The sequence below is a fragment of the Cnephaeus nilssonii genome (genome assembly GCF_951640355.1).
Source record: "Cnephaeus nilssonii genome assembly, chromosome: 4".
NCBI classification, from domain to species: domain Eukaryota; kingdom Metazoa; phylum Chordata; class Mammalia; order Chiroptera; family Vespertilionidae; genus Cnephaeus; species Cnephaeus nilssonii.
The window spans coordinates 4242059-4269311 of record NC_137075.1 but is presented as its reverse complement, the minus strand read 5'-3'; the positions used below and the strand labels follow the sequence as shown (position 1 = coordinate 4269311).

General features: G+C 42.5%; 1 protein-coding gene across 2 annotated transcripts in view; it reads left to right on the top strand.

Moving 5' to 3' along the window:
- The window catches only part of PTPN9 (protein tyrosine phosphatase non-receptor type 9), a 119549-nt gene extending 92757 nt beyond the window's left edge, over positions 1-26792 (top strand). Inside the window, exons 9-14 of one of the 2 annotated variants that reach the window (XM_079768131.1) lie at positions 10049-10142; positions 15061-15127; positions 21080-21158; positions 22384-22534; positions 22953-23160; positions 23891-26792. In XM_079768131.1, the coding sequence (XP_079624257.1) occupies positions 10049-10142; positions 15061-15127; positions 21080-21158; positions 22384-22534; positions 22953-23160; positions 23891-24105 (814 nt within the window). In that variant the 3' untranslated portion in view covers positions 24106-26792. The remainder of the gene's footprint in view (positions 1-10048; positions 10143-15060; positions 15128-21079; positions 21159-22383; positions 22535-22952; positions 23161-23890) is intronic. The other variant, XM_079768132.1, reaches the window with a different exon arrangement.
- Positions 26793-27253: the final 461 nt, after the last annotated feature.

The window sequence follows — 27253 nt, the reverse complement described above, 5'->3', positions numbered from 1 at the left end:
TCTTAAAGAAGATCCTTTAACATTTCATGTAATCCTGGTTTGGTGGTGATGAACTCCTTTAGCTTTTTCTTGGCTGGGAACCCCTTATCTGACTTTCAATTCTAAATGATAGCTTTGCTGGGTAGAGTGATCTTGGTTGTAGGTCCTTGTTTTTCATCACTTTGAATATTTCTTGCCAATCCTTTCTAGCCTGCAAAGTTTCTGCTGAGGAGTAAGCTTATGGGAACTCTCTTTTAGGTAACAAACTGCCTTTTTCTTGGTGCTTTCAAGATTATTTCTTGGTTTTTAACCTTTGGCATTTTAATTATGATGTGGGTTGGTGTGGGCCTCTTTTGGTTCATCTTGTTTGGGACTCTCTGCGCTTCCTGAACTTGTATGTCTCTTTCTTTCATCAGGTAAGAGAAGTTTTCTGTCATTATTTTTACAAACAGGTCTTCCAATTTCTTGCTCTCTCTCTTCTCCTTCTGGCACCCCCATGATGTGAATGTTGGTATACTTGAAATTGTTCCAGAGGCTTCATATTTTTGGATACTTTTTTTCATTTTGCTGTTTTGATTTTTTGTTTTGTTCTGTTTTGTTTTGTTTTTGCTTCCTCGCATTCTAAATCACTGATTTGATTCTCGGTGTCTGCTACCGTACTGTTGATGCCCTGTAATTTATTCCTCATTTCAATTAGTGAATCCTCGATTTATGACTGGTTCCTTTTTATGGTTCGTCTTTTTTCAGGCTGTTAAAGTTCTCAATAAGTTCCTTGAAGTTCTCATTAAGTTCCATGAGCATCTTTATAACCATTGTTTTGAACTCTGTATCTGGTAGTTTGCTTGCTTCCATTTCATTTAGTTCTTTTTCAGATTTCTCCTGTTCTTTCATTTGCAACATGTTTCATTGTCTCCATGTTTTGGCTACTTCCCTGTATTCGTTTCTGTATATTAGGTAGAACTGCTATGTTTCCTGGACTTGATAGAGTGGCCTTGTGTAGTAGGTGTTCTGTAGGGTCCAGGCCACCTGAGCTGGGCGTTCCAGTTGCACCCCTGTGTGGGTTGTGTACAATGTCCTATTGTAGTTGAGCCTTCATTGCTATTGGCATCACTGGGAAGGATTGATTCCCCAGGCCAATCAGCTGTGACTACAGCAAAGGAACTGCTGTGCAGGTGTCAACCCTACAGAGCAGGACTTGCTTCATTGGGGCTTTGGTGCTCAATCAGTCCACCCCTTGTGTATGTTGCTCGTGGAGGTGGTAGGGTTATAATCCAGCATGGTCTGAAATTGTTTAATGGGTACACTGGCTCTGGAGCCTCCTAGGAGGTAAAAAGTCAGCCACTGCCATGACTGGTTTGGCTCAGTGGATAGAGCATCAGCCTGTGGACTGAAGGGTCCCGGGTTCAATTCTGGTCAAGGGTATGTACCTTGGTTGCGGGCACATCCCCAGTAGGGGGTGTGCAGGAGGCAGCTGATTGATGTTTATCTCTCATCGATGTTTCTAACTCTCTGTCCCTCTCCCTTCCTCTCTGTAAGAAATTAATAAAATATAATTTCTTTACAAAAGAAAGAAATCATTTAAAAAAAAAAAAAGTCAGCCACTGCCTGTGCTGTGCCTGGGTTTCCCCTGCATGATCTACCGAGCAATCTGCAGATTGCTACTTGTGCTGGGCTTGAAGGTGCCCAGGAGAGGCCAAGCTGTGAACCAAGGCGAGCTGCTGCTAGTGCTCGGCCTGGCACCACTTAGCAAGAGGTACAGAGCATGCTGAGGCCAGCTGCTGCTTGTTTAAGAGATTTTATTTTATTGTTTATTTATTTTTAAAAAATATATTTTATTGATTTTTTTACAGAGAGGAAGGGAGAGTGACAGAGAGTTAGAAACATCAATGAGAGAGAAACATCAATCAGCTGCCTCCTGCACACCCCCTCACTGGGGATGTGCCTGCAACCAAGGTACATGCCCTTGACTGGAACCAAACCTGGGACCCTTCAGTCCACAGGTCGATGCCCTATCCACTGAGCCAAACCTGTCAGGGCATTATTTAAGAGATTTTAGGAAAGTCCAAACATGAGGCAAGAAAGGCCAGTTGTATGGAAAAGTCATTGGAAATGGCTTGGATTATCCTGCTAGTTAGGTAGTGCAGGGTCTCAGGGAGTCACTAGTGGGGGTGAACAGTGTGAGCCAGGTTGATGGAGACTCAGATATGGTACCTACCTGTCAGTGCTGTGGTGGGGAGGCTCAGCAAAGAACAGTGGCCTCTGCCAGCACTTTTGTTTGGGAGAAAGCTCTCCCCGCCCCCCCAGCTCTTACCCTGATGCCAGACAATTTAGTTCCTCCCTATGTGTCCCTGGTTTCTTTCAAGCTTCTGCTCCAACACTGGAGCTCAAAGGGAGTGAGTCCGAGTAAGTCTGTGCTTGGGCTCTTTAAGAAGAACTGCCTGGGACTCCAGTAGCTTGGTGTCATTTAGCTACAATCTCCACTGGTTTTTATCGCTCAAAGTTATGGAGACTTCTCTTCCTGGCACTGCATCCCTGGGCTGGGGGGCTGGTGTGGTGCTGGGATCCCTCACTTCTCAAGGGGTGACCTCCATAACAAAGATATCCCTTCCAATTAAAAACTGCCACACATGGGTGTGGGACCAACATATTCCATGCCTTCGTGTCCCCATCCCTACTTGGCTTCTGAGTTATAGGACTTCCATTCAGCTAGATTTCAGGTGGTTCTGAAGATTGGTTGTATTTTTTATTTGATTGTGAGAGGATTCTAGTACCACGTTTACCTATGCCACCATCTTGACTGGAAGCCCATTCTAGTCCTTATATAAATTTTATTAATTTTTATGGTAGATAGGCATTTAGGTCTTATGCTCTTTCTCCAGTTCCCTTTTGTCTGTTTTCCCATATAATTATGTCACATTTTTTACTAAGTCAGTGTTTATATTATTATGTCTGTAATTTTTTTTTAATTGCAGAGGTAAGTGTGCTTCTATGAAATGATCAAATATATTAAATCTTATTAATTCCATTTTTTGTTCTGGAGGTAATGACCTACTTTTTTTATTTGCTCTTAGTTTTCTATGTGCCTATCCTTATTTCTTTCTATGCTAAGTCAGATTTATTTTAAATTCTCATTTTATAAGTGGTCAAATATATCAAATAATTAGCTGATTTTATTTTTTCCCCTAGAGACCTCACTTTCAAAACTTTCGGGAGGTTTTTGTTCAAGTCTAAACTGTGGTTGCTCCTCAGCTTTCATCCTGTTGTTTCCCCTCCCCATTTCCCTTTATTGGCTTTTCTTTCCTGAGGTAACTGTCTAAGAGTGCAATTGCTAGGTCATAGTGATTGTATGTTTTATATATTTTTAAATTCTCACCTGATAATATGTTTTTATTGAATTTAGAGAGAGAGGAGAGAAACATTAATGTGAGAGAAACATCAATCTGTTGCCTTCTGCACTTGCCCCGACAGGGGATTGACCCTCAACATGGGTATGTGCCCTGACTGGGAATTGAACCCTCACACTTTGGTATACGGGATGACACTCCAGGCAACTGAGCACATTGGCCAGGGCTGGTGATTGTATGTTTAGTTTCTTCTTCCTTTACTTATATTCTGTTTTGCTAGAGCAGTGATTTTCAACCCGTGTGCCACAATAATTTTTATACATTCCCTGACTCTTTAGTCAGAGGCACTAATTTATCTTAGATTGTCAAATTCAAAAGTGACGACAGCCACTTGGCAGGTGTGGCTCAGCGGTTGAGCATTGGACCCATGAACCAGGAGATTCCGGGTTCGCTTCCCAGTCAGGGCACATGCCCAAGCTGCAGGCTTGATCCCCAGAGTGGGGCGTGCAGGAGACAGCCTATCGATGATTCTCATAGTGGTTTTCTCTCTCCCTCTCCCTTCCTCTCTCTGAAATCAATGAAAATATATATTTTTTTAAATGATAACAGCCAACACAACAATAGCCATTCTGTGTGAATGAATCAAAATTACATCTATCTTTTTTTGTCAGATTAGTAAAAATTATATTTTTTGGTATGCTGCAAAATTTTAGTAGTTTATGTGTGCCATGAGATGAAAAAGGTTGAAAATTGTTGTATTACAGCATGGAATTCTAGGTTGGAAATAATTTTATCTCTGAATTTTTAATGCAATGTCTTTCTAATTACTAAAAATGCTACTTATTAGGGTCGCCGAAGGAGGAACACACAAGGCCAAAGGGGGTAAAGAATTATGAATTTATTAGGTCATCTAGAAAACCCGATGGGCTGAGCCCCCAAATGGCACCAGCACGCAGGGATGGGGAGTCAGAGGTTTTAAAGGACTCTACGCAGGCTTTTTCTGGGCAGAGAATTCTCTAGGCGAGTCCTGAGAGGAAAGATAATGAATGGTCTTAGCAAGTGGAATGTCCTTTGTGAAATGCCCTGAAAGTCAATCCCCGAGGGAGGGGTATTGATTCAATTATTCTTTCAAACCTAAAACTACTAAATTGTTTTGTTTGTTTTTTTAAATATATTTTTATTGATTTTTTACAGAGAGGAAGAGAGAGGGATAGAGAGTTAGAAACATCGATGAGAGAGAAACATCGATCAGCTGCCTCTTGCACACCCCCTACTAGGGATGTGCCCGCAACCGAGGTACATGCCCTTGACCGGAATCGAACCTGGGACCCTTGAGTCCACAGGCCGACGCTCTATCCACTGAGCCAAACCGGTCTCGGCGTAAAACTACTAAATTGTTTGATGTTATTCTTATTCCTTCTCAAGTCTTTCTAAATATTTTTTTTCTTTGGAGATTTTTAGATCTGTATCTTTCTGTTTTAAAATGTCACAATGATGTGCCTTGGTGTGAATCCTTTTTTCATTCATTTTGTTAGGTGCGTAATAGGTTCTTTTACTTTGAAAGCTTGTGTTCTTTAATTCTGGGACTTTAAAAAACTTTCTTCCCCATTCTTTCTCTCCTTGTATTATGTCAATTCTTTCTCACTGGGATGTTCCTGTCAGTCTGGTTACATTTCCTAAAGCAGAGATTGACAAAATTTTTTTAAAAGGGCAAGATGGTGAATATTTTAGGCTCATGAGCCTTTGCAGTCTATTGTAAGTATTCAACTCTGCCATTGTAGTGTGAACGTAGCCACAGATAGTACTAAACTGATGGGCTTGGTTGTGTTACAATAAAACTTTTATTTATAAACTCAGGTAGCCAGGCCAAACTTTTCCAAGTTCTGTCTAGAATGATTCTCTTATTTTCTTAAATTTTTCACATTTTGCATCACTTTGATGTTTTTTTCCCTATTCTGGGAAATTTCCTCTACTTTCTCTTTCGTCTTTTCTTTTAAAATTCTTATCTTGGATATGTTTTTTAATTTCTAAGAGCTTTTCTTCTTTGTTCCTTTTTCATTGCATCCTATTCTTATTTCATGTATGCAGTACCTTTTTTCTTTGAGGTTATTAATTGTACCCCTTTAGAACTCATTTTCTCATATAAACTCTGTTTTGTGCTCTCCCCCCCACCCCAAGTATTTGAATTGATCTCTTTTGTGTTAAGGGCTTTTCTTAACTACCTGGAGATCCTTGGCTGTTAGTTCACACTTAGGAGTGGGGTCCTTAAAAGCTGCTTGGCCCTAGCTGATTTAGCTTAGTGAATAGAGCATCGGCCTGTGGACTGAGGGGTCCTGGGTTCGATTCCAGTCAAGGGCACATGCCCGGGTTGCAGGCTTGGTCCCCAGTGGGGCGGGTGTGTGTGTGTGTGTGTGTGTGTGTGTGTGCAGAAGCTGGGTTGCAAGCAGCTGATTAGTGATTCTCTCTCATCTTTGATGTTTCAACTTCTCTCTCCTTCTCCCTTCCTCTTGGGAAAAAAAAAGAAGAAGAATGGAATTTTTTTTTTAAAAGCTGCATGAGTGAGCTTCAAATTAAATTGATCAGCTAGCTTGTTGTTTATTTACTCCGAATGACAGAATTCTTTTATGTAGGGCTATTCACTTTTTCCAGAGAGGAATTCTCCACTCTCTTGACTGGTAGGGTCCAAGCGTGGATCTGAGTATAAGACAGGATAAGACAGGGAGAGTGGGGCAAGGTATTCTCACTGTCTGTCATTCAGATTTTTATTTATTCCTCTGTTTTTAGTCCTGTGCCTCACCTTGCCTTACAGGGTGTGGGATTTATAAGGGTGAGTCATTATGTATCTCTATAAATACCTCTATGGGTCCTAGCTTTCTCCCTCCCTTCTCCCCTCCCTCCCTTCTTTCCTCCCTTCCTTCCTTCCTTTTTATTAAATCTTTATTGCTCAGATTATTACAATTGTTCCTCTTTTTTTCCCCCATAGCTCCCCTCCACCCGGTTCCCACCCCACCCTCTGCCCTTACCTCCACCCCACTGTCCTCATCAATAGGTGTATGATTTTTGTCCAGTCTCTTCCCGCACCCTCCACACCCCTTTCCCCCCGAGAATTGTCAGTCCACTCCCTTTCTATGACCCTGATTCTATTACATTCACCAGTTTATTCTGTTCATCAGATTTTTTATTCACTTGATCTTTAGATTCACTTATTGATAGATATGTATTTGTTGTTCATAATTTTTATCTTTACCTTTTTCTTCTTCTTCCTCTTCTTAAAGAATACCTTTCAGCATTTCATATAATACTGGTTTGGCGGTGATGAACTCCTTTAGCTTTTGCTTGGCTGGGAAGCCCTTTATCTAACCTTCAATTCTGAATGATATCTTTGCTGGGTAGAGTAATCTTGGTTGTAGGTTCTTGCTATTCATCACTTTGAATATTTCTTGCCACTCCCATCTGGCCTGCATAGTTTCTGTTGAGAAATCAGCTGACAATAGTATGGGTGCTCCCTTGTAGGTAATTAACTGTTTTGCTGCTTTTAATATTCTCTCTTTGTCTTTTGCTCTTGGCATTTTAATTATGATGTGTCTTGGTGTGGTCCTCTTTGGATTCCTTTTGTTTGGGGTTCTCTGCACTTCCTGGACTTGTAAGTCTATTTCTTTCACCAGGTGGGGGAAGTTTTCTGTCATTATTTCTTCAAATAGGTTTTCAGTATCTTGCTCTCTTTCTTCTTCTGGCACCCCCATAATTCAGATGTTGGTACGCTTGAAGTTGTCCCAGAGGCTCCTTACACTATCTTCATATTTTTGGATTCTTTTTCTTTTTGCTTTTCCGGTTGGGTGTTTTTTGCTTCTTTGTATTTCAAATCTTTGACTTGATTCTTGTGATCCTCTAGTCTGCTGTTGGATCTCTGTATATTATTTTTTATTTCAGTCTGTGTATGCTTAATTTCTAGTTGGTCCTTTTTCATATCCTCGAGGGTCTCACTAAATTTATCGGCCTTTTCTAGAAAATTCTTGGAAAACCTTATAACCATGGTTTTGAACTCTATATCCAGTAGTTTGCTTTCCTACATTTCTTTCATTTGTGACCTGTATCTTTGTCTCCACATTTTGGCTGCTTCCCTGAGTTGATAGAGTGGCTTTGTGTGCTAGGTGTCCTATAGGGCCCAGTGGCTCAGCCTCCCCAGTTACCTGAGGTGGACACTCTTGGTGCACCCCTTTGTGGGCTGTGTGCACAGTCTTGTAGTTAAGCCTTGATTGTTGTTGATATTACTGGGAGGAATTGACCACCAGGCCAATTGGCTGTGAGGATCAGCTGTGTCTATGCTGGGAGAACTTCTGTGCTGGAGACACCCTTATGAGACAAGACTTGCTTCAGTGGGGCTTTGGTGCTCACTGAGTCTGCTCCCTGAGTGTGTCCCTTATGGATCTGAGGAGTTGTAATCTGGATGGTCCCACTCTGACCCCTGAGTACACTGGCTCTTGGATCTCCAAGGAGGTCCAAATTTAGCTTCTGCCTAAGGCCACCCAGCAGGAGCTATGGAGAGATCTGCAGATTCTTCTTCTTTGTTTGGGGTTTGGAGGTGCCCAGATGAGGCCCAGCTGTGAAGCAATGCAAGCTGCTGCGGAGCCTTGGGCCTTCTTTTGGATGTTCTGGGTCTCACTGACTCAGCTGCAGTTTGTTAGGTAAGTTTAGATTTCAAAGGACCAGGCCATTCATATGCAAAAGCCTCTGGGCTCAGCTTGAATGGGGCGGACTCTCGGGGTAGAGCAAATTGCAATGGCGTCATGGGGCGGGATCTAAGGTTGGTGCAAACAACAATGGCTTCCCGTCAGCCTTGCCCTAAGAGGCCCCTTGGTCTCAGTGTCCTGCAGTAATCGCTGCAAGCACCTCTGAGAGAAAGCCACCCTCGAGTTTCGCCCGCTGCCAGACAGTCCAGTTTCTCCCCGTATGAGCCTGGGTCCTCAGAGTCTCGCCCCGAACCGGAGTTCAGAGCAGTTGGGAGCTTTTGTCTCCCTCCCGATTGAGAAAGCCAGCCGCGCACTCAGTTGCCAGCCCTCTCAGCGCGTGCCTCTGTACCTCTGCACTTTACTTCCGCAGCTCCTATAAGTCTCAGTGTGCTTTCTCTTTCCTTCTAGTTGTAGAATTTCCACTCAGCCAGCTTTCCTGTGGTTCTGGATGATGTCTGTTTTGTCTTTTAGTTGTAGTTTTGAAGTGGTTGTGTGAGGCAGCAGTTCGGGTGTGTTTACCTATGCCACCATCTTTGTTTCCCACCTTTCTTTCTTTCTTTCTTTCTTTTTCTTTCTTTCTTTCTTTCTTTCTTTCTTTCTTTCTTTCTTTCTTTCTTTCTTTCTTTCTTTCTTTCTTTCTTTTATTAATTTCAGAGAGGAAGGGGGAGAGAGAGGTAGAAACATCAGTGATGAGAGAGAATCACTGATAGGGTGCCTCCTGCATGCCCCCTACTGGGGATGGAGCCTGAAACCCCACATGTGCCCTGACTAGGAATCGAACCGTGACCTCCTGGTTCATAGATTGATGCTCAACCACTGAGCCATGCTGGGCCAGAAGTTCTAGCTTTCTATAATTGGCCAAGTCAGCAAAAATCCTTCCATTTTTCTCTCTGCCAAAATGGGTGTAATCCTCTTTGTTCACTTATGTCTCTGCTGTCACTTTTGGGTTTGTACTGATTAGTTCCTTTTATAAAAATTTATTTATTTATTTATTTATTTATTTATTTATTATTTTTACTAGAGGCCCGGTCACGAATTCGTGCATCAGTGGGGTCCCTCAGCCTGGCCTGCGGGATCAGCCAAAACTGGCGCTCTGACATCCCTCAAGGGGTCCCGGATTGAGAGAGAGCACAGGCCAGGCCAAGGGACCCCACCGGTGCACGATCGGGGCCAGGGAGGGACTCAGGAGGTTGGCCAGTCAGGGAGGGACCGCAGGAGGGCTCCAGGGTGTGTTCAGCCTGTCTCGCTCAGTCCCGATCGGCCAGATCCCAGCAGCAAGCTAACCTACTGGTCAGAGTGTCTGCCCCCTGGTGGTCAGTGCACACCAAAGCAAGCGGTTGAGCAGCCTTAGCATATCATTAGCATATTACACTTTGATTGGTTGAACGGATGATCAAATGACGGGACACTTAGCATATTAGACTTTTGTTATATAGGATTTTAGAAAGAGAGGAAGGGAGAGGGATAGAGAGATAGAAACATGGATGAGGGAGGAACACCCCCCAGTGGGTACTGAGCCCACAACCCTGGCATGTGCCCAAACAGGAATTGAACTGTGACCTCTTGGTTCCTAGGTCAACGCTCAAACACTGAGCCACAACTGGAGGGGCTCCTTTTTTATTTTAATGAGGTTGATGGATGGACTGGCGTCAAACATGTTACCAACCTACCTTGTTAAACTGGAACTTAAGAGATTTATTTTGAATATCTTTTTGGAAATGAGTAGTAGAAAATGTTATTTGCAGCTAGATTTTTTTGGTGTTGTACTTCTATTTCTCTTTTTTTCTTTTTTGAATGGAAATATTTCTATAGTACTTCCTTATTATTAAAATATTAAATGATATGGAATTATATAGACTAGATCATGAAAAGCTCAATATACCTGCCCCTGACAGTAACTGATACCCACCTTAGCACTGCCAGGCTTTGTACGTACACATACATACTACCCCCACTTTTTCTTTTTCTTTATTTTGCTGATTTCATTTTCTTCAGGTCTCCAGGAAACCTAGAGAAGAACCGCTATGGGGATGTACCCTGCCTGGACCAAACAAGAGTAAAGCTGATAAAACGAAGCGGCCACACTCAGGTAGACAGATAAATTCCATCTTTTCAGGAGTACTGAGGGAAATTGAAACCTCTTACAAAGTGAAGCTTACTAATACTGTAGTTGAAAGAACATGGATTCTAAGTCAGAAAGATACTGTTTGAGTTTTGATGTTGCTACATACTAGTCTATTGTTACCATAGGCAAGTCCCTATATGTCCATCTCATAGTATTAAGCGGAGATTAAATGACATACTTTATGTAAATGCTGATAGCACAAGGTCTGGTATATTGTAGGTGCCTGATAAATTATTGCCATGGCTGGTTGTGACTCAGTTGGTTGAGAATCATCCCATGCACTAGGAGGTCACTGGTTCGGTTCTGGGTCAGGGCACATGCCCGGGTTGCGGGCTGGATCCCCAGTGTGGGGTGTGCAAGAGGCAGCCGATTGATGTTTCTCTCTCATTAATGTTTCTATCTCTCTCTCCCTCTCCCTTCCTCTCTCTGAAATCAATAGATATATATTTTTATCACATATAATGCATTAGTAGAGATATTTAGTGAAAATGTTGTTCAAACATTTAACATCAGTGTTTTGTCCTCATTTGGATCTACTTTTTGAGTTAATATAAAAGTTTTCTAGAGCACATCATTTTTATTTCCTTTTAAGTACTTGGTGATGTTACTGGAAAGCTTATTCTAAACGAGAAAAATCTATTAGCATAACACTAGCACAGTTTTTTTTTTCATTCATCCTGTACCTCATGCATTGTCTATAGCATAATCATTCACTTACTCCTTTTCTTAAAAATATATTTTTATTGATTTTAGAGAGGATGGGAGAGGGAGAGAAAGATAGGAACATCAATGATGACAGAGAATCATTGATTGACTGCCTCCTGCATGTCCCCTACTGGGGATTGAGCCCACAACCCGGGCATGTGCCCAGACCTCTTGGTTCATAAGTTGATGGTCAACCATCGAGCCACACTGGCTGGGCCATTTACTCCTTTTTAAAGTCCTCCTTAATATAATTTGTTTACAGCAACATCCAGCACTTACAATTTTGAGGTCAATGACTAAAAAAGTATTACATTTTTTTCTTTTTCCTTCTTTTATACCAGTTTTGTCTGGTGGCTTATATACACATTTAAAAAGAAACCCCACAAAAACAGCATTGGTTGAGGTTGAAAGTAAAGGAATTTAAATAGTACCCTTAACTTTAACATGACACATATTATAGGGAATTGTTAAATCCCTTCTTCTTTTTCTAGGGGATAAGTTTTTAGAAAATCATTGCCTTGTATATAGTGCATGGATCTTGTAACCTTAATGTTTTAAGCACATAAACTGAATTCCAGTCTAGGACCCTTACAGAAGGTTTTCTTGCAGGAGCATTAGTTAAGAGCCTGGCTGACTGAGGGCAAATTCATCAGTATTATTGAGATTGTCACAGTATATGCTATTGAACAAGCAGAATATAAGGGCTAAGTTGGGGCTCTGGAGTCAGAGATGTCTATATTTATGTTTTGCTGAATGCTCTGTCTCCAATACTTAGAACAGTGCCTGGTATATACCAGACGTTCAGTAAATTATCTGTGAAGGAATGAGTGAATCTTAGTGTACCAGGAGACTATTCTAGTTATCGTGTAATTAATCTGAAGATCATCACTTGAGTTATAATCCCTCTCATTACTATAAACAATGACAGAGGCTTTATTTCCACAGTAAATGGGGGAGTCAGGTGAATTGTTCACCAGACTTGCTCCTGAAATCATAAAGCTATTAGTCATAGTTTCTATTGAATATTCAGGTAGTAATGGAGCTGGGTGTGAGGCCCGTGCTGCTGATGGTCCTAGATATGAGGTATAGCTTTCTTCCTTTTTCAGTCACACTTTGCCTTTCATGTGTGGCAGCATTGACGGGATGTCCTGCTCAGGTGCTTGGCTTGCCTCCTTTTTGGTTCTGAGCTATAGTCCTGCAAGTGTTCCTTCCTCCCTCCCTCCCTCCCTTCCTTCCTTCCTTCCTTCCTCCCTCCCTCCCTCCCTCCCTCCCTCCCTCCCTCCCTCCCTCCCTTCCTTCCTTCCTTCCTTCCTTCCTTCCTTCCTTCCCTCCCTCCCTCCCTCCCTCCCTCCCTCCCTCCCTCCCTCCCTCCCTCCCTTCCTTCCTCCCTCCCTCCCTTCCTTCCTTCCTTCCTTCCTTCCTTCCTTCCTTCCCTCCCTCCCTCCCTCCCTCCCTCCCTCCCTCCCTCCCTCCCTCCCTTCCTTCCTTTCTTCCCTCCCTCCTTCCTTCCTTCCTTCCTTCCTTCCTTCCTTCCTTCCTTCCTTCCTTCCTTCCCTCCCTCCTTCCTTCCTCCCTCCCTTCCTTCCTTTCTTCCCTCCCTCCCTCCTTCCTTCCTTCCTTCCTTCCTTCCTCCCTCCCTCCCTCCCTCCCTCCCTCCCTTCCTTCCTTCCTTCCTTCCTTCCTTCCTTCCTTCCTTCCTTCCTTCCTTCCTTCCTTCCTCCCTCCCTTCCTTCCTTTCTTCCCTCCCTCCCTCCTTTCCTTCCTTCCTTCCTTCCTTCCTCCCTCCCTCCCTTCCTTCCTTTCTTCCCTCCCTCCCTCCTTTCCTTCCTTCCTTCCTTCCTTCCTTCCTTCCTTCCTTCCTTCCTTCCTTCCTTCCTTCCTTCCTTCCTCCCTCCCTCCCTCCCTCCCTCCCTCCCTCCCTCCCTCCCTCCCTCCTTCCCTTCCTTCCTTCCTTCCTTCCTTCCTTCCTTCCTTCCTTCCTTCCTTCCTTCCTTCCTTCCTTCGATTTTAATAACAGCTTTCTTGATATATAATTGACATACCATACAATTTATCCATTTAAAGTATATAATTCAATAGTTTTAAAAAATGTATTCACAGTGAATACATTTTTTAAAACTATTGAATTATACACTTTAAATGGATAAATTGTATGGTATTTGTCCACCATCCAGAACTGAAATGTCATGGCTGACATGTACACATAAAGGAACGGTTTGACATTGAAATTGGGTCTCAAAAGAACTGTTGGCCCAGAAAGAAACTCACTACAGACTGATTCATTTGCCTGTCAGCATAACCATTATTGCTTGTCTCATTTTCAGTTCTTATAAGTGTATTTCTAGTAGCACATGATCTCACTCATCTAGGGGAAATGATGAACAACATAGACTGATGAACAAGAACAGACCTGGAGACAGGGAGGCATGGATCAGACTGGCGGGCCTCAGAGGGAGGGGAGGGGAGGGTGGAGGTAAAGGGGAGAGATCAACCAAAGGACTTGTGTGCAAGCATATGAGCCTAACCAGCGGTTAAGGACAACAGGGGGGTGGGGGCATGTGTGGAGAGGGGGGTGGGATGGGAATGGGGGGATGAGGACAAATATGTGATACCTTAATCAATAAAGAAATAAAAAAAAATGTATTCACAGAATTGTGCAGCCAATACCACAATCAACTTTTTAATCACCTGAAAAATAAACTCCATTTTCCTAAGTAGAATTGCTGGGTCATATGTTAACTGTGTTTAACATTTTGAGGAACTGCCAGACTCTTTTCCAAAGTGCCTACAACATTTTACATTACTACTAGCAATGAATGAGGGTTTTAATTTCTCCACATTTTTGCCAACATTTATTATCTCTTACCTATATTCATCTTAGTGGGTGTGAAATGGTATCTTGTTATGATTTTAACTGGTACATCTTCTTAGGAGAAATAGTTATTCTGCCCATTTTAAAGTTGGGCTGCCTTTGCCCTGGCGATGTGGCTCCATTGGTTGTAGTGTCATCCTGTGCACTGGACGGTAGCAGGCTTGGGGTTTCATCCCTGGTTGGGGCACGTTTCAGGAAGCAACTGATAGATGTGTCTCTCTCACGTCGATGTTTCTCTTTCTCTCCCTGTCTCCCTCTCTAAAATCCATTTAAAAAATTAAAATAAAATTGGGTTGTCTTTTTACTGTTGAGTTGTGAGAATTCTTTATATATTCTAGGTATAAATCTCTTTTCAAATATATGCATTCTGTGGTATTTTTTGTTGGTTTTCACTTTCTTGATGGTATCATTTGAAGCACAAAAGCTTTCAATTTTAATGCGTTGAATTTATCTGTTTTTTTTTTCCTTTGGTTGCTTATAATTTTTTAAAATATATATTTTATTGATTTTATACAGAGAGGAAGGGAGAGGGATAGAGAGTTAGAAACATCGATGAGAGAGAAACATCGATTCAGCTGCCTCCTGCACACTCCCTACCGGGGATGTGCCCACATCCAAGGTACATGCCCTTGACCAGAATTGAACCTGGGACCCTTCAGTCCGCAGGCTGTCGCTCTATCCACTGAGCCAAACCGATTAGGGCTAATTTTTAAAATATAGTTATTTATTGATTTCAGAGAAGGAGGGAGAGGGAGAGAGAGAGAGAGAGAGAAACATCAATGATGAGAGAGAGTCCTTGATTGGCTGCCTCCTGCACATCTCCTATTGGGGATCGAGCCTGCAACCTGGGCACGTGCCCCGACCGGGAATCAAACTGTGATCTCTTGGTTCATAGGTCAACACTCAACCACTGCTGGCCAGGCTGCTGCTTGTGATTTTAGTGTCATATTTAAGAAGGCCATGTTTAACCTAATGTCAAAAAGATTTAATTCTATAGATTCTTCTAGGAGTTTTATAGTTTTAGCTTTTACATTAGGTCTGTGATCCATTTTGAGTTAGTTTTTGTGTATGGTGTGAGGAAGGATTCAGCTTGGTTTTTTTCTTTTTCTGCATGTAGATATCCAGTTGTTCCAGCAATATTTGTGGAAGTGAGGTTTTGAATTGACTTGGCCTTTTTGCTTCTCTCTTTTTTTTTCCTGACAAGAATAGCCATACCCTTGGTTTTATTTACCTACTAGTACATTATTTTCCCACCCAAATGGTGTATTCCACACAGCTGCAATGATGTTTCCTTTTTATCATTAGACAGATTACATCAATGCCAGTTTCATGGATGGCTATAAGCAGAAGAATGCTTACATTGGTACACAAGGTAAGTTAGTCCACCCCTCACAAATTGGTTTTGAGTCATCTACCTGTAGTTCTTTGCACCAGATGATAGCATAATTTTTAAAGGAATGGTTACTTTCTGTGATGTTGTGGCCATTAGATCTTGGTTTTTCATAAAGATTGGGGGTTATTGAGGAAGGCAGATAAGAGGTGCGGAGTTTATACATATGTGCCTGGAAACTCACTGCATAGAGATTAATTGGAAATTTCAACACACAGCGCTAGTACAATTTTTGGACTCTGTCTTAGTATTGCCAACCCACGGAGATAGGATATCAGAAGAACTCATTGGCCAGTTAAATGCTCTTTATGGCCAGTAGAAGGCCAGGAATGGCAGTGGGACTTCCCGGAAATTAAGTCCAATCTTGAATGGGTGTTGATGTCCTGAGAAGCTTTGCTGATCCCTGTGCCATCACAGAGCACCTCAGCAGTCTTCTGAGAGTGCAGTACTATGTTCTCAGGGTTTCAGATGGAGTTTTTATAAATGCTGCTGTGTGCCTACTACTCCCCCTACCTGGCCTCTGCCATCTCAAGGAGAATATCAGGTTGCCTTCTAAGAAGGTGGAAAGAAATCACAACACAGGAGGACATAACAGGCCCATATGGTCTCAAGGCCCTTTGACCATTGCAGGACATGGCCAGCAAAAGATCTGATGGAGCCCTAGCAACTTTGCCTCAGTGGTTAGAGCATCAGTCTGCAGACTTAAGGATCGCTGATATGATTCCAGACAAGGGCATATAACTTGATTGTAGGCTCAATCCCCAGCATGTGGGAGGCAGATGGTCAATGTGTCTCTCTCACATCGATGTTTCTCTCTATGTCTCTCCCCATCTATTCCTCTCTCTCTCTCTCTTTAAAATATTTTTATTGATTTCAGAGAGGAAGGGAGAGGGAGAGAGAGATAGAAACATCAATGATGAGAGAGAATCATTGATCGGCTGCCTCCTGCACACCCCCCACTGAGGATTGAGCCCATAATCCGGGCATGTACCCTTGACCTGAACCGAACCGGGGACCCTTCAGAACGCTCTATCCCTTGAGCCAAACCAGCGAGGGCTATTCTACTCTCTCTTTAAAAAATCAATGGAAAAGATAACCTATGGTGAGGATTAACAAAAAAATAAAATAACAACAATTTTGGTGGATACTTCTTTTACCAGTTGATCAAACTTAGCACCAATAATGGACAAACATATATTATATGACTCCTGTTGTGAAACAGTGAGAACATTATCAGCCTATGTTGTATGTTGATAGCTTTTAAGTTCAAATCTAATCATGAGAAACCAGACAAATCCAGATTTTGGACATACAATAAGAAAACTGGCTTACACTCTTCAAAGTTCATGTCATAAAAAAAAGTCAGAACTGTTCTAGTTTAAAGGAGACTAAAGAGACATGATAACCAAAGTTAATGTGTGATCCATGATTGAAACCTGTGTTTGGAGAATAAAACTGTTAAGGACAAACTATTGGGACAATTAGAAACTATGCATTAGATAATATTATTGTATCAGTGTTTAATTACTTAAGTATGATAATGCTATTGTTCTGTAGGAGAATATCTTTGTTATTCTAAATATGTGGTCAAGTATGTAGGAGTGAAATGTCATAATGTCTAAAACTTACTTTTTTTGGTTCCAAATTATAAGAAAGTTTCTTTAGAAAGTTAGAGGTAGTAGAAGTGAGTCAGCTGGGCTGCTTAGGCTAAGGAAACAAGTTACAGAGGCAGAGGAAGGGTCCTTGGGGCCAAGGAGAGAGCAAGGCAGAGCTCAGTAATGTGCCTGAGGGAAGGAGAGGGGAAAGGGAAAGGCATGCTCCCCAGAGGGAGACCGAGGGAGACTCCGCATGATGAAACTTTTTGTTTGTTTGTTTGTTTACCAAAAATAAACAGTGTTTATTTCTGGGAGTTAGAATTTTTACATTAAAATTTATTTATTTATTTTTTATTATATTTTCCAAAGAATTAAAACTTACTTTTGAATAGTTCCGTAAAAAGGAAATGTGTGTGTGTTTATATACAGTAGCCTCCCCTTATCTGCGGTTTTGCTTTTATTTTTAATTTTTGGTTAATTCTCACCTGAGGATATTTTTCCATTGATTTTGTTTGTTTGTTTTTTAGAGAGAAAGAGTGGAAAGGAGAAGGAGAGACAGAGAGAGAGAAACATCTACTAGTATGTGAGCCACTTCGATTGGTTGCCTCCGCATGTGCTCCCCGACCAGGGCCGGGAATTGAGCTTGCAACCAAAGTACGTGCCCTTGACGGACCTGAACCCAGGACCCTTCAGTCTGTGGGCCAGCGCTCTATCCACGGAGCCAAACTGGATAGGGCCGGTTTTGCTTTCTGCAGTTTCAATTACCCATAGTCAATTGTGATCTGAAATATTAAGTGGAAAGTTCCAGAAATAAAAAATTTATAAGTTTTAAATTGCATGCTTTCTGAGTAACATGATGAAATCTAGCCTGTCCCATTCTATCCCACCTGGGATGTGAATCAACCCTTTGTGCAATGTATCCACACTATATATGCTACCTGCCTGTTAGTCACTTAGTAGCCATCTCAGTTATCCCATTGAGTATCAGTGTTTGTGTTCAAGTCACCCTTATAGTAACCTATCACTATGTCACAATGCCTAAGTCATTCACCTCATTCATGTCATCACATAGGCATTGTATCATCTCACATCATCACAAGAAAAGGGTGAGTAGAATACAGTAAGATATTTTGAGATAGACCACATTCACATAACTTTTGTTACAGTTTATTTTTAAAATTGGTTGTTGTTAATCTCTTACTGTGCCTAATTTATGTTATGTATCATATGTATGTATAGGGAAAAACTATATATATCTATATATATATCTATATATATCTATACATATCTATATATATAGGTTTGGTACTCTCTGTGGTTTCAGGCATCCCCTGGGGGTCTTGGAACATATCCCCTACAGATAAGGGGGGACTACTGTATAGAGAAAAGCAAACGTTGCAAAATGGTAGCTAAAAATTATATCTTTGAACTAAAGAATGTGAGTACACTGTACTATTCTTTCAACTTTTTGGAGGTTTTCACATTTTTCAAAATAAAAGTTAAGGGATAACAAAAAGGAAAAGGGCCTTTGGATTCTTGGTACATTGTCCATTGGTCTTATGGTCACAGGTTTATTTTTCTCTAAGAGGGACCCCTCCCTCCAAAAGGAGTCCTTTCCAGAAGAAACAAGAGAACCATCAGGGAAGATTGTTGGCAGGTATAGGATATGATGTGATGCCTGAGAGAGTAGGGCCTTTATTTAGGAGGATGGTCTTGGTATGGTTGGGCTTATAGAGGATAAGGATTGGCTTTAGGGGGCTTCAGAATGCTCCTGCCTCCAGGTTTAGAAGGCAAGGGTACTGCTTAGCATTGCTAATTATGCAAGGCTTGGCTCTTTCAGGCTGGCTCTGTAGGCCCTGTCCAGGAGAAGAAACTCCAGGAATATACAACAGAGGGTTTCTTGAGTCAAACATTGATAACATTTAGAAGGTGTTAGTACCAGGAGATGGGGGCCTGTGATGTTGAGAAGACTGGTTTCACTTGTCTGGCTAATATTCCTGGCTATATTTATAGTATTCTGATTTTTAATCATAATATTTCTAGTAACAATATATGTCTCTATTGAGAGTATGTAGTATATACCAGGAACATAATCCCCATCTAATTATTATAGAGACTTTGCAAGGAAGGTTTTTAATCCATGAACAAACTGAAGCCCAAATAGCTTAGGTGACCTTGTATCACACAGCTAGTAAGTGACAAAGCCAGGATTTGAAAATATGTCTGTTTGGTTTTAAAGTCCTAGCAAGCCTAGTCAGTGGATTGTTTTACCCATGTCAGTACAAACTGGTGACTATTTCTTCAGAAAAGTCTGCTGTTAAAGAGTCTAATCTGGGGAGTACAACTTTGCCTTCCAAATCTCTCTCATGCCTTTGGGAAAATTATGACCTTCTCTGCCCAGCCTGAGTTTGAGTGGTATCAGGTGCTCTGATAGGCAATACCAACTTGTCAGTGGTTTGAATGTGGTAAGTAAACTGTGAGCTGCGTGGTACAATGCAGTGAGATGTTGGATAAGCTGGGAGTCAGAGATGGGGCAAGGGTATTCTCATTTTATCTTTGATGTGCATACTAAGGTAATGCATATCTGTTACAGAAAATGAAGATGAAAATCACTCATAAACCTGAGACCCATAGATAATGTTAACATTTTTCAGCATCTCCTTCTAAACCTTTTTCTATGCATATAAATAGGTATAGACCTATAAAATATCTAACAAAATGGGCTCTTTATATACATTCTCTTTTTTTCACTTGATGATATCATGTGCACTCTTTTCCAGAGCAAAAGATACAGATCTTATTACCATATGGATTGTTTAAATTAGGGATATGCGATACTTTAATCCTCTTTTGTTAGACATTTAGTTTGTTTTCAAGACTTCACAGTGTCCACTTCTGCACAGAGGAAATTCTAGTGTCATACAATGTCAGTGCTTGCTAAAAAGGTTAGCAAAAATGGTAGTGAAACCTGCAAACTTTCAGGATAAAATCAACCCTCGTGCTTCCCTGAAACCAGAAGAGGAAAAAGCACTAGGAAAGTAAAAGGAACTGCCCTGAGGTGTTACTTCTTTGAGTGAAAGGGAGTTGGCTGGCCCGAGTATCTTCCAAGTGCCCTCTGAATGCCCATCCTGTGAGGTTGTAAGACAGAAGGATAACTTGATGACATGGCCCTTGCCCTCAGCACCATGTTTGCTGAGATGTGATTAATTCTCACAAAGTAAAATGACTGGTGTAAGACCATATACATTAAATGGTTAAGCTGTTTTGATCTAGCCGTGCCATCAAGATCTGAGACAAGAGGAGGTCCTACAAGGAGTGTGGTGGTCCGAGAAAGCTGCAAGGGAGAGGCAGCACTTGAAAATGGGTAGGAAGTGAAAAGCCTTGGAGATGAGAGAGATTGCTTGAGCAAGGGAATAGAGGCAGAAGTGAGCATAATGTGTCTATATTGTGATGAAGCAATTTTTTAGGAAGATTAAACAGGCAGGAGTATCCAGAATAGATTGGAAGAGAGAGTCCTGTTCAGAAAAGTAAACCAAGGTGGAAGTATAGTAACTCAGACAAAAGATGATATGGTTGGTTCTCATAGCAGTGAAATTGAGTAGGGAGATCAGGATGGGAATAAAAAACAAAAACAATTCAAAGGCAAAAAATCTCAAGGACTTGTTAGATAAAGAAAATGGGTAAAGACCTTGGCCAAAATGGGTAGCACAGTTAGTTAGAGTGTCATCCCGATATGTCAAGATTGCAGATTTGATCCCCCTCATCAGGGCACACACAAGACTCAACCAATGAATGCATAAATAAGAGGAAAACAAATGGATGTGTTTCTCTCTCTCTCTCCCTCCCTCCCTCTCTCCCTTCCTCTCTCTTTCTCTCTCTCCCCTCATCACCCCCCTCTCAAATCAATACATTTTAAAAAAACAATTTTAGAAAAAATGGGTCAGAATTGGCTTCAACTTTTTAAGACTGGGTGATTGAAGAATGCCAGTACCGTGAATAGAGATGGGAAAGTGTAGAGAGAAAGCTAGTTTTGAAGGAGAAAGCTGAATTGCAAGTATGTTGAGTCTGAGGAGATGATGGGACATGGAAGGGGACCGTTCACTTGGCAACTGGTGATTGACTATAAGGCTTAGATGAAATGAAAGCAGCTACAGACTTGTACACAGTTGACACTGTCAGTCTGGATATGATAGTTGAAGCCCTGGTAATAAGGCTCTAAGAAGTTCCGTAACAGTGCTTCTCGGACTGTAACCTACTACAGTTCCTCCTGGGGGCCTTGTTAACATGCAGATGTGATTTCTAACACGCTCATGGACCTTGTCTTCTCCTTTCATTCCAGGCCCTTTGGAGAATACTTATCGTGATTTTTGGCTCATGGTATGGGAGCAAAAAGTCTTGGTGATTGTCATGACCACTCGGTGAGTTCATCACTTTTCTTCCCACTGCTCTCTGCCCCCCACGACCCCCTACACACACACACACACACACACACACACACACACACACACACACACGCATCATGGGTGATTGCAAAGAGGCATTTAGCTCTTAGACGCAATGAGGATTAAGAAAGCCATGGCCAAGAGTTTAGGTGTTGTAGCTCTTTTTTTTTTTTTTTTTTTTTTAACTGATCCAAAGTTAACACAGCCAGGGTATGGTGGAAATCGATAGATCTAATTTGTCAAAGCTTTAATCCATGGCTCTGTTAAAGCCTATCCTGGTCTTGTCCACTAAAGGAAGTATTGGGAAACATGGGACAGTTCACTTTGAATACTTGCAAAGGGCAGCTGTATAAAAAATAATATGAAGGGCAGTGACTGTCACTCCGTTTAAATTATACTTAACAAGTCAGACACCGACATGCCAAGTGTGGTGTCTGAGTTACCAGTTCCCCTTTGCTCTCCCTTCCCCTGCTACTTTGACCATTTTCTGCTCACGTAGGCAGGAAGCTCTTGATGAAAATAGTATTTTTGAAATTTTGGTGTACACATCTGCCAAAACGTCAGGAATTACTATTTCATTAGCATTACTATTATCATTCTGATCATCATAACCTATTTAGATGAGGAGAAAAGAATTAATGAGAATGTTAGCTCATTTTGCTTTCTCATGGTACTGTCACAGCCACCTTTGATTTGGAGAGGAGGCTGTGGAAGAAGTGTCCCCTTGGAGTAACTTGGAGCCACTGATGCGTAAAGAGGTGGCCTTTAGGCCTTTACACAGACCTCAGGGCTGGCATTTAGGAGCTGTGCCTTTCCTACTCTTCTATTCCTCAAGGGCCCTCATTGGGGAAGAAAATGAACAGTGGCTGAGGTACAAGGCAGAGAGTTCAATCTGGCCCACCACATTTTATCTACTGTCTTTATATGTCCACCCAGTATTTATCCCAGATGTGTGAGGAGGACCCAGAGGAAAGGGGCCAAATGATAGAGTAGGTGCTCAGTAAAAGTCTGCATACTGAGTACTTGCAGAAATTTTTGTTGTTACATCTGTTTAGAATGAGGGTTTTCTTTATTTTCTGCCAAAAAGCAAGGGTGTAAGTTAGAAACGATGCAAGAGGTGATACTCCTGCCCCTGGGGAGGGCATGGTTAACGGTGTGGAGAGGAAGGGCGGAAGGCTTACCTTGCTCTGTGTATCTTCAGCTTTGAGGAGGGCGGCAGGAGGAAGTGTGGCCAGTACTGGCCTTTAGAAAAAGACTCTCGGATCCGATTTGGCTTCCTCACAGTGACCAATCTAGGCGTGGAGAACATGAACCATTATAAGAAAACAACGCTAGAAATTCATAACACAGAGGTAAATCCAGGTTTCTATTTTCTCACTTTTTTGAAGCTAAGGGAGAACCATTACTGTAAAGAAAATATCCAAAGGGAAATAGGCAGGCTTCCAGGGGGCCTATAAGTTACTTCCATTTTTTCTGGGAAGAGGATCAGGATATTTAATTCAGAGCCAATATAACCGTATTATCTCAATAGTGGCATTAAGTAGGAATAAAACTTAGAAGAAATCTGGATCCTACAAATAGGAATTCTGCCCTTTCCATTCATTAAGCCTTTCCTTTGGGTTTGTAGAGAAGCAGTTGTGGAGAAAGTTGAGGGTGGTAGGCAGGAATCTTGGTGGTAGAGATCCCAGGATGTCAAGAACTAGAAAAGCTGAAGGTAGTCAGGGCAAGCAGAAGTGACCTCACTAACTTTTTCTTCTTTTTCTATCCAAGGAGCGGCAGAAACGCCAGGTGACTCACTTTCAATTCCTGAGCTGGCCAGATTATGGTGTACCCTCCTCAGCGGCTTCCCTCATTGACTTCTTGAGAGCAGTCAGGAGCCAGCAGAGGTTGGCCGTCAGCAGCTTGGGAGCACACTCCAAAGGGCAGTGCCCTGAACCACCCATTGTGGTCCATTGCAGTGCAGGCATTGGCAGGACAGGTAATAATGCACCTGATGCAGCTCTCATAGCCTCTGGAGGCAGTAAGGGTGGGGAGGAATAACCAAGCTCTTCCTTGCCAGGTTAAGAGAATTTGGTCCAGTGGAGGTGAATTGCCATGAAAAATTCTTCTTTAATGTATTTCTGGTATCCCTAGTGCTAAGTGTGTGTCCAGAGCATACACTTCACAAGCCAAGTTCTCTGGGGGTTGATGACATCCCATCAGCATGGTCATCTTCTGACCCCATCAGTCACCTGGGTGTCTCAGAGAGCTCAGCTGTGCTGTTGCTTCCTTCCCATCTCTCTCCTTGGGGAGGTTTCCACCTTGTTTTATCTCTCCATTCTGGATCCAGTTAGCAACTTTAGCCTTAAGGGGATGATTATTGAAGGGATGCTGGCATTTCTCGTCAGAGATCCCTTTGGGAGAAGGTCAGGAAGCACGGGTTTGTGTTAGGCCTCTGTGGAGAAACTGTGAGTCTGAAAATTAGGGCCCAGGTGTGGGAGTGCTATTGTTCTATCAGGATTGCCACTTTCCCACCTCTTCCTATTCCCTCTATATATATGCCCTCTCATTTCTCCGGCCTCCAGCACTCACTGTGCCCTCCTCCTTGACTTTCAGGCCGAAGGCCCCTTGCCTTTAAATTCAGTAATCTAGTCCTCCCTGAGTTATTTGGTGGAAGGGTGGGGAGAGGAGAGGTAGGTCACATATGACTGCTTCCTTTCTTCCTTCAGGTACCTTCTGCTCACTGGACATCTGCCTGGCACAGTTGGAGGAGCTCGGTACCCTTAATGTGTTCCAGACGGTGTCCCGCATGAGGACCCAGAGGGCCTTCAGTATTCAGACCCCTGAGCAGTACTATTTTTGCTACAAGGCAATCCTGGAGTTCGCAGAAAGGGAGGGCATGGTGCCATCCAGCCACAACATCGTGGCTATGGAGAGTCAGTAACTGTCCCATGAGCCTCCTCCTGCTAGCCAGCCTTCTTCCTTAAACTCCCTGGACACCGCTGAGCCTCTAGGCTGCCATCAGTGACACTGAAGCCATGGATGAACCTCCTTCTTGTGTCTCCCAGTGTACGCAGGACGGCCTTTCCCTTTGGCTAGGTAGATGTGGTGAAATGGTTACTAGAAAGGGCCAGCAACAATGTGTTCTTAATTCCTAGCACCTGCCATTGAACTGTGCCTTATTAAAACCAAATTGTGGCTATTGATTTTTGCTAGAGGCTCTAAGCAAGGTAAGTGAGAAAGGAACCCCCCGCCCCCCTTTCCCAATGCCTTCTTCTTCTGGAGATCTCTTTCCCATTCCTTCCCCATTGCTAGGATTTGATGGGAGGTTTGGTGAGCATCCACCTTCCTTCCCAGAAAGCTTGACCAAGTTATATGTTCCAGAGAAAGTCCCGAGTGCCAAGCACGTTTATACCTAGAGCGTGTATTCGAGTCTCTTCTGTTATTCTGTGTGTGTGTGCGCGTGTGTGTGCGCGCGCGCACACACTCATGTGTATGGGTCCATATGTACGTGTGTATATAAATATATATTGTATGTGACAATATGGTGGTATTCTATAAATACATATACACACAGTTACTCCTTTATAAAAGTTCCTGGGGCTCCATGTTGCAGTTTAGGACTCGTTGCTTCTTGTGCCCTACTGTTTATCCTGGACTAGCTGGGGTTGGGGATCATGTCTCCTGTTGTCAGACCACAGAGTGGTGGAAGAGGACACAGGTACATCTACTCTTCGTGTTTTTGCCACAGGCCTTCATCCTTATGTAATGACTTCTCTCACTCCAGAATGCTACCTTTTGGAGCCAAAAATACTGGTTTGTGGTGACACTGGTTTAATTCAGCTTAGATTGCCCTTACCTAATGATTTCCTCCGTTTACTTTGCTGATTTTGGTAATAGACCTCCACTGTGATTCTCTTTTCTCTTCCTATCCCTCGGGGATTGAAGCCTGAGAGTAGAGATGAACTCACTGAGCAGCCAGAGCCAAAAGCAGTTTCTTAGAAGGAAAGAGAAGGAGCCTAGGTATGAGAAGGAAACTACTATGAGACTCTGGCGCTGGGAGAATGTGCTAGGGTCCCATTTTCTTTTGCCAAAAGGTTCCTTTCCTTATGCAGCTTGGTCATATCCACTCAAATAACCAGTTCTTTCTGCCTAGTAGCCTGCCAGACCCTGGAGCTCAAGCTGGGTGGGTTCTATGACAGTAAAAATCTTAACTCCTGACTGGGTATAGCAGTCCCCCTGCAATTACTATTTCCTTCCCATTCACCCACCCTATCCCTGTCTGCTCCCAGCCTACCAGCCTGATATGCCAGGGATGGAATCGAGTCCCCAGTGCTCTATATTCCCAAGAAAATCCCAGGAACCCCTAAAGCTTCCTCCATCACAGATGAGGTTGGTAGCTGATCAGACCTCAATAATTTTATACTGTAATAAGCTCTTGAATGTATATGTTCTTATTTTACAATCTTTTCCTTTTGTATTTAATGTCAATGGATTGAGTCAGATTCAGAAAATAATTGTAAATGTTCATATTCAGTATCTTATACCAATAGTTTTGTGTTTACATATAAATATACTGACATGATCAAACTCTTTTAGCTTCATCAATTTAGTAGCAGTGTTGGGCTGGGAAGGTAAGGAGAGGGTCTAAGAGCTGGTCTGGGAGGGATAGAGAGGCAGGGAGGGACCCAAGGCCTCAATATCTGAGACTTTCAGGTCTGAAAGCCATCTATCTACCTTGCCTGTAGGCCATGACCTTACCTCTGGGCAGAAATAGGGAATCCGTACCAGTTGAGTGCTTATGGGGTGCCAATCTCTATGCTTGGTGCTTTTCTTCTCATTACCTCATTCAAACCGAACAACAATCCAATGAAAGATTATTCTCTCTTCATTCTATTTCTATATAGATGAAGAAGGTAAGGTCCAGAAGGTTATAGTGATTTGCTCTAGAACTAGAGCTGAAGTTGGTCTGCTTACAAAGCCTTTGGCCTCTTCACTGCATTGCTTTCTCAAACATAGAGTGTTTTGTCTTTTGAAACGACATCTTTTTTGTAGTTCTCTTTCAGAGCATAAACATTGCTTAAAATTCCAGGTAATTGATCTTGAGCTCATTTTGCATGTAGTAGACTAGAAGGGTGACAGAGTTGGTGACTGATTCTCCCAAATAGGACCTCCTTATGTAGGGTCTTCAGATCTGTAGAGTACTGAAGGGGTCATTTTCCTAGGGACACTACACACTTATGGGTACACTCGTGTTTGTGGGAAAATCTTGCATCATTTGCATCTCTCTCTTAGAATGGAACCAGAAGCTTTATCCATGCAGGCCTATTCCCCATGCCAGATAGCTACTCCCTATTGACAGCCTGCCAAGCTGGGACTGTTCTGGCCTGGAGTGTGTACAATATTGGAGTGTTCTTAAAAATTATAGCAGTTAACATTTACTGGGTGCTTGACTGTCCAGGTGTTTAAAGTGCTTTCTAGGTATTATTTCATTCACCCTCAAAACAAATTTTTAAAATATATATATATATTTTAATTGATTTCAGAGGAAGGGATATATCCTCTCTAATAAAATGGTAATATGCAAATTAACCCTCACTCCGCTACATAGACCACACCCACCAGCCAATCAGGGCGAGTATGCAAATTAACCCCAATCCAAGATGGCTACAGCCACAGAGAGCAAGGTTTCCTAGGTAACAGAGGAAGCCAAGCTTTCCATAGCCATTGCAGGCCTAAGCCTCCACTCAAGCTACAAAGTTTCAATTATAGAAGGTAAACAAATTCAAACAAATGGCGGTAGAATGGAGCTTGAGAGAGCAGGCCAGGGTTGCTGGCGGCAACAGGGGAAGCAAAGCTTTCCGCACACCCTGGCTGGGCTCACCCGCTTAAGGCTACAAAGTTTCAATTGTAGAAGGTGAATTAACTGCCACAGAAATGGCTGCCGGAGCCCCAGGCTTGGCTCCACTCCAGGCTACAAAGTTTCAATTGTAGAAGGAAAATAAATTCCAGATACCAGGGCCTCCCCTTGGGTTGCCAGGGGGCGTGGCTGGCCTGCAAACCACCACAGGCCCCTCGCTCAGGCCTCCCCA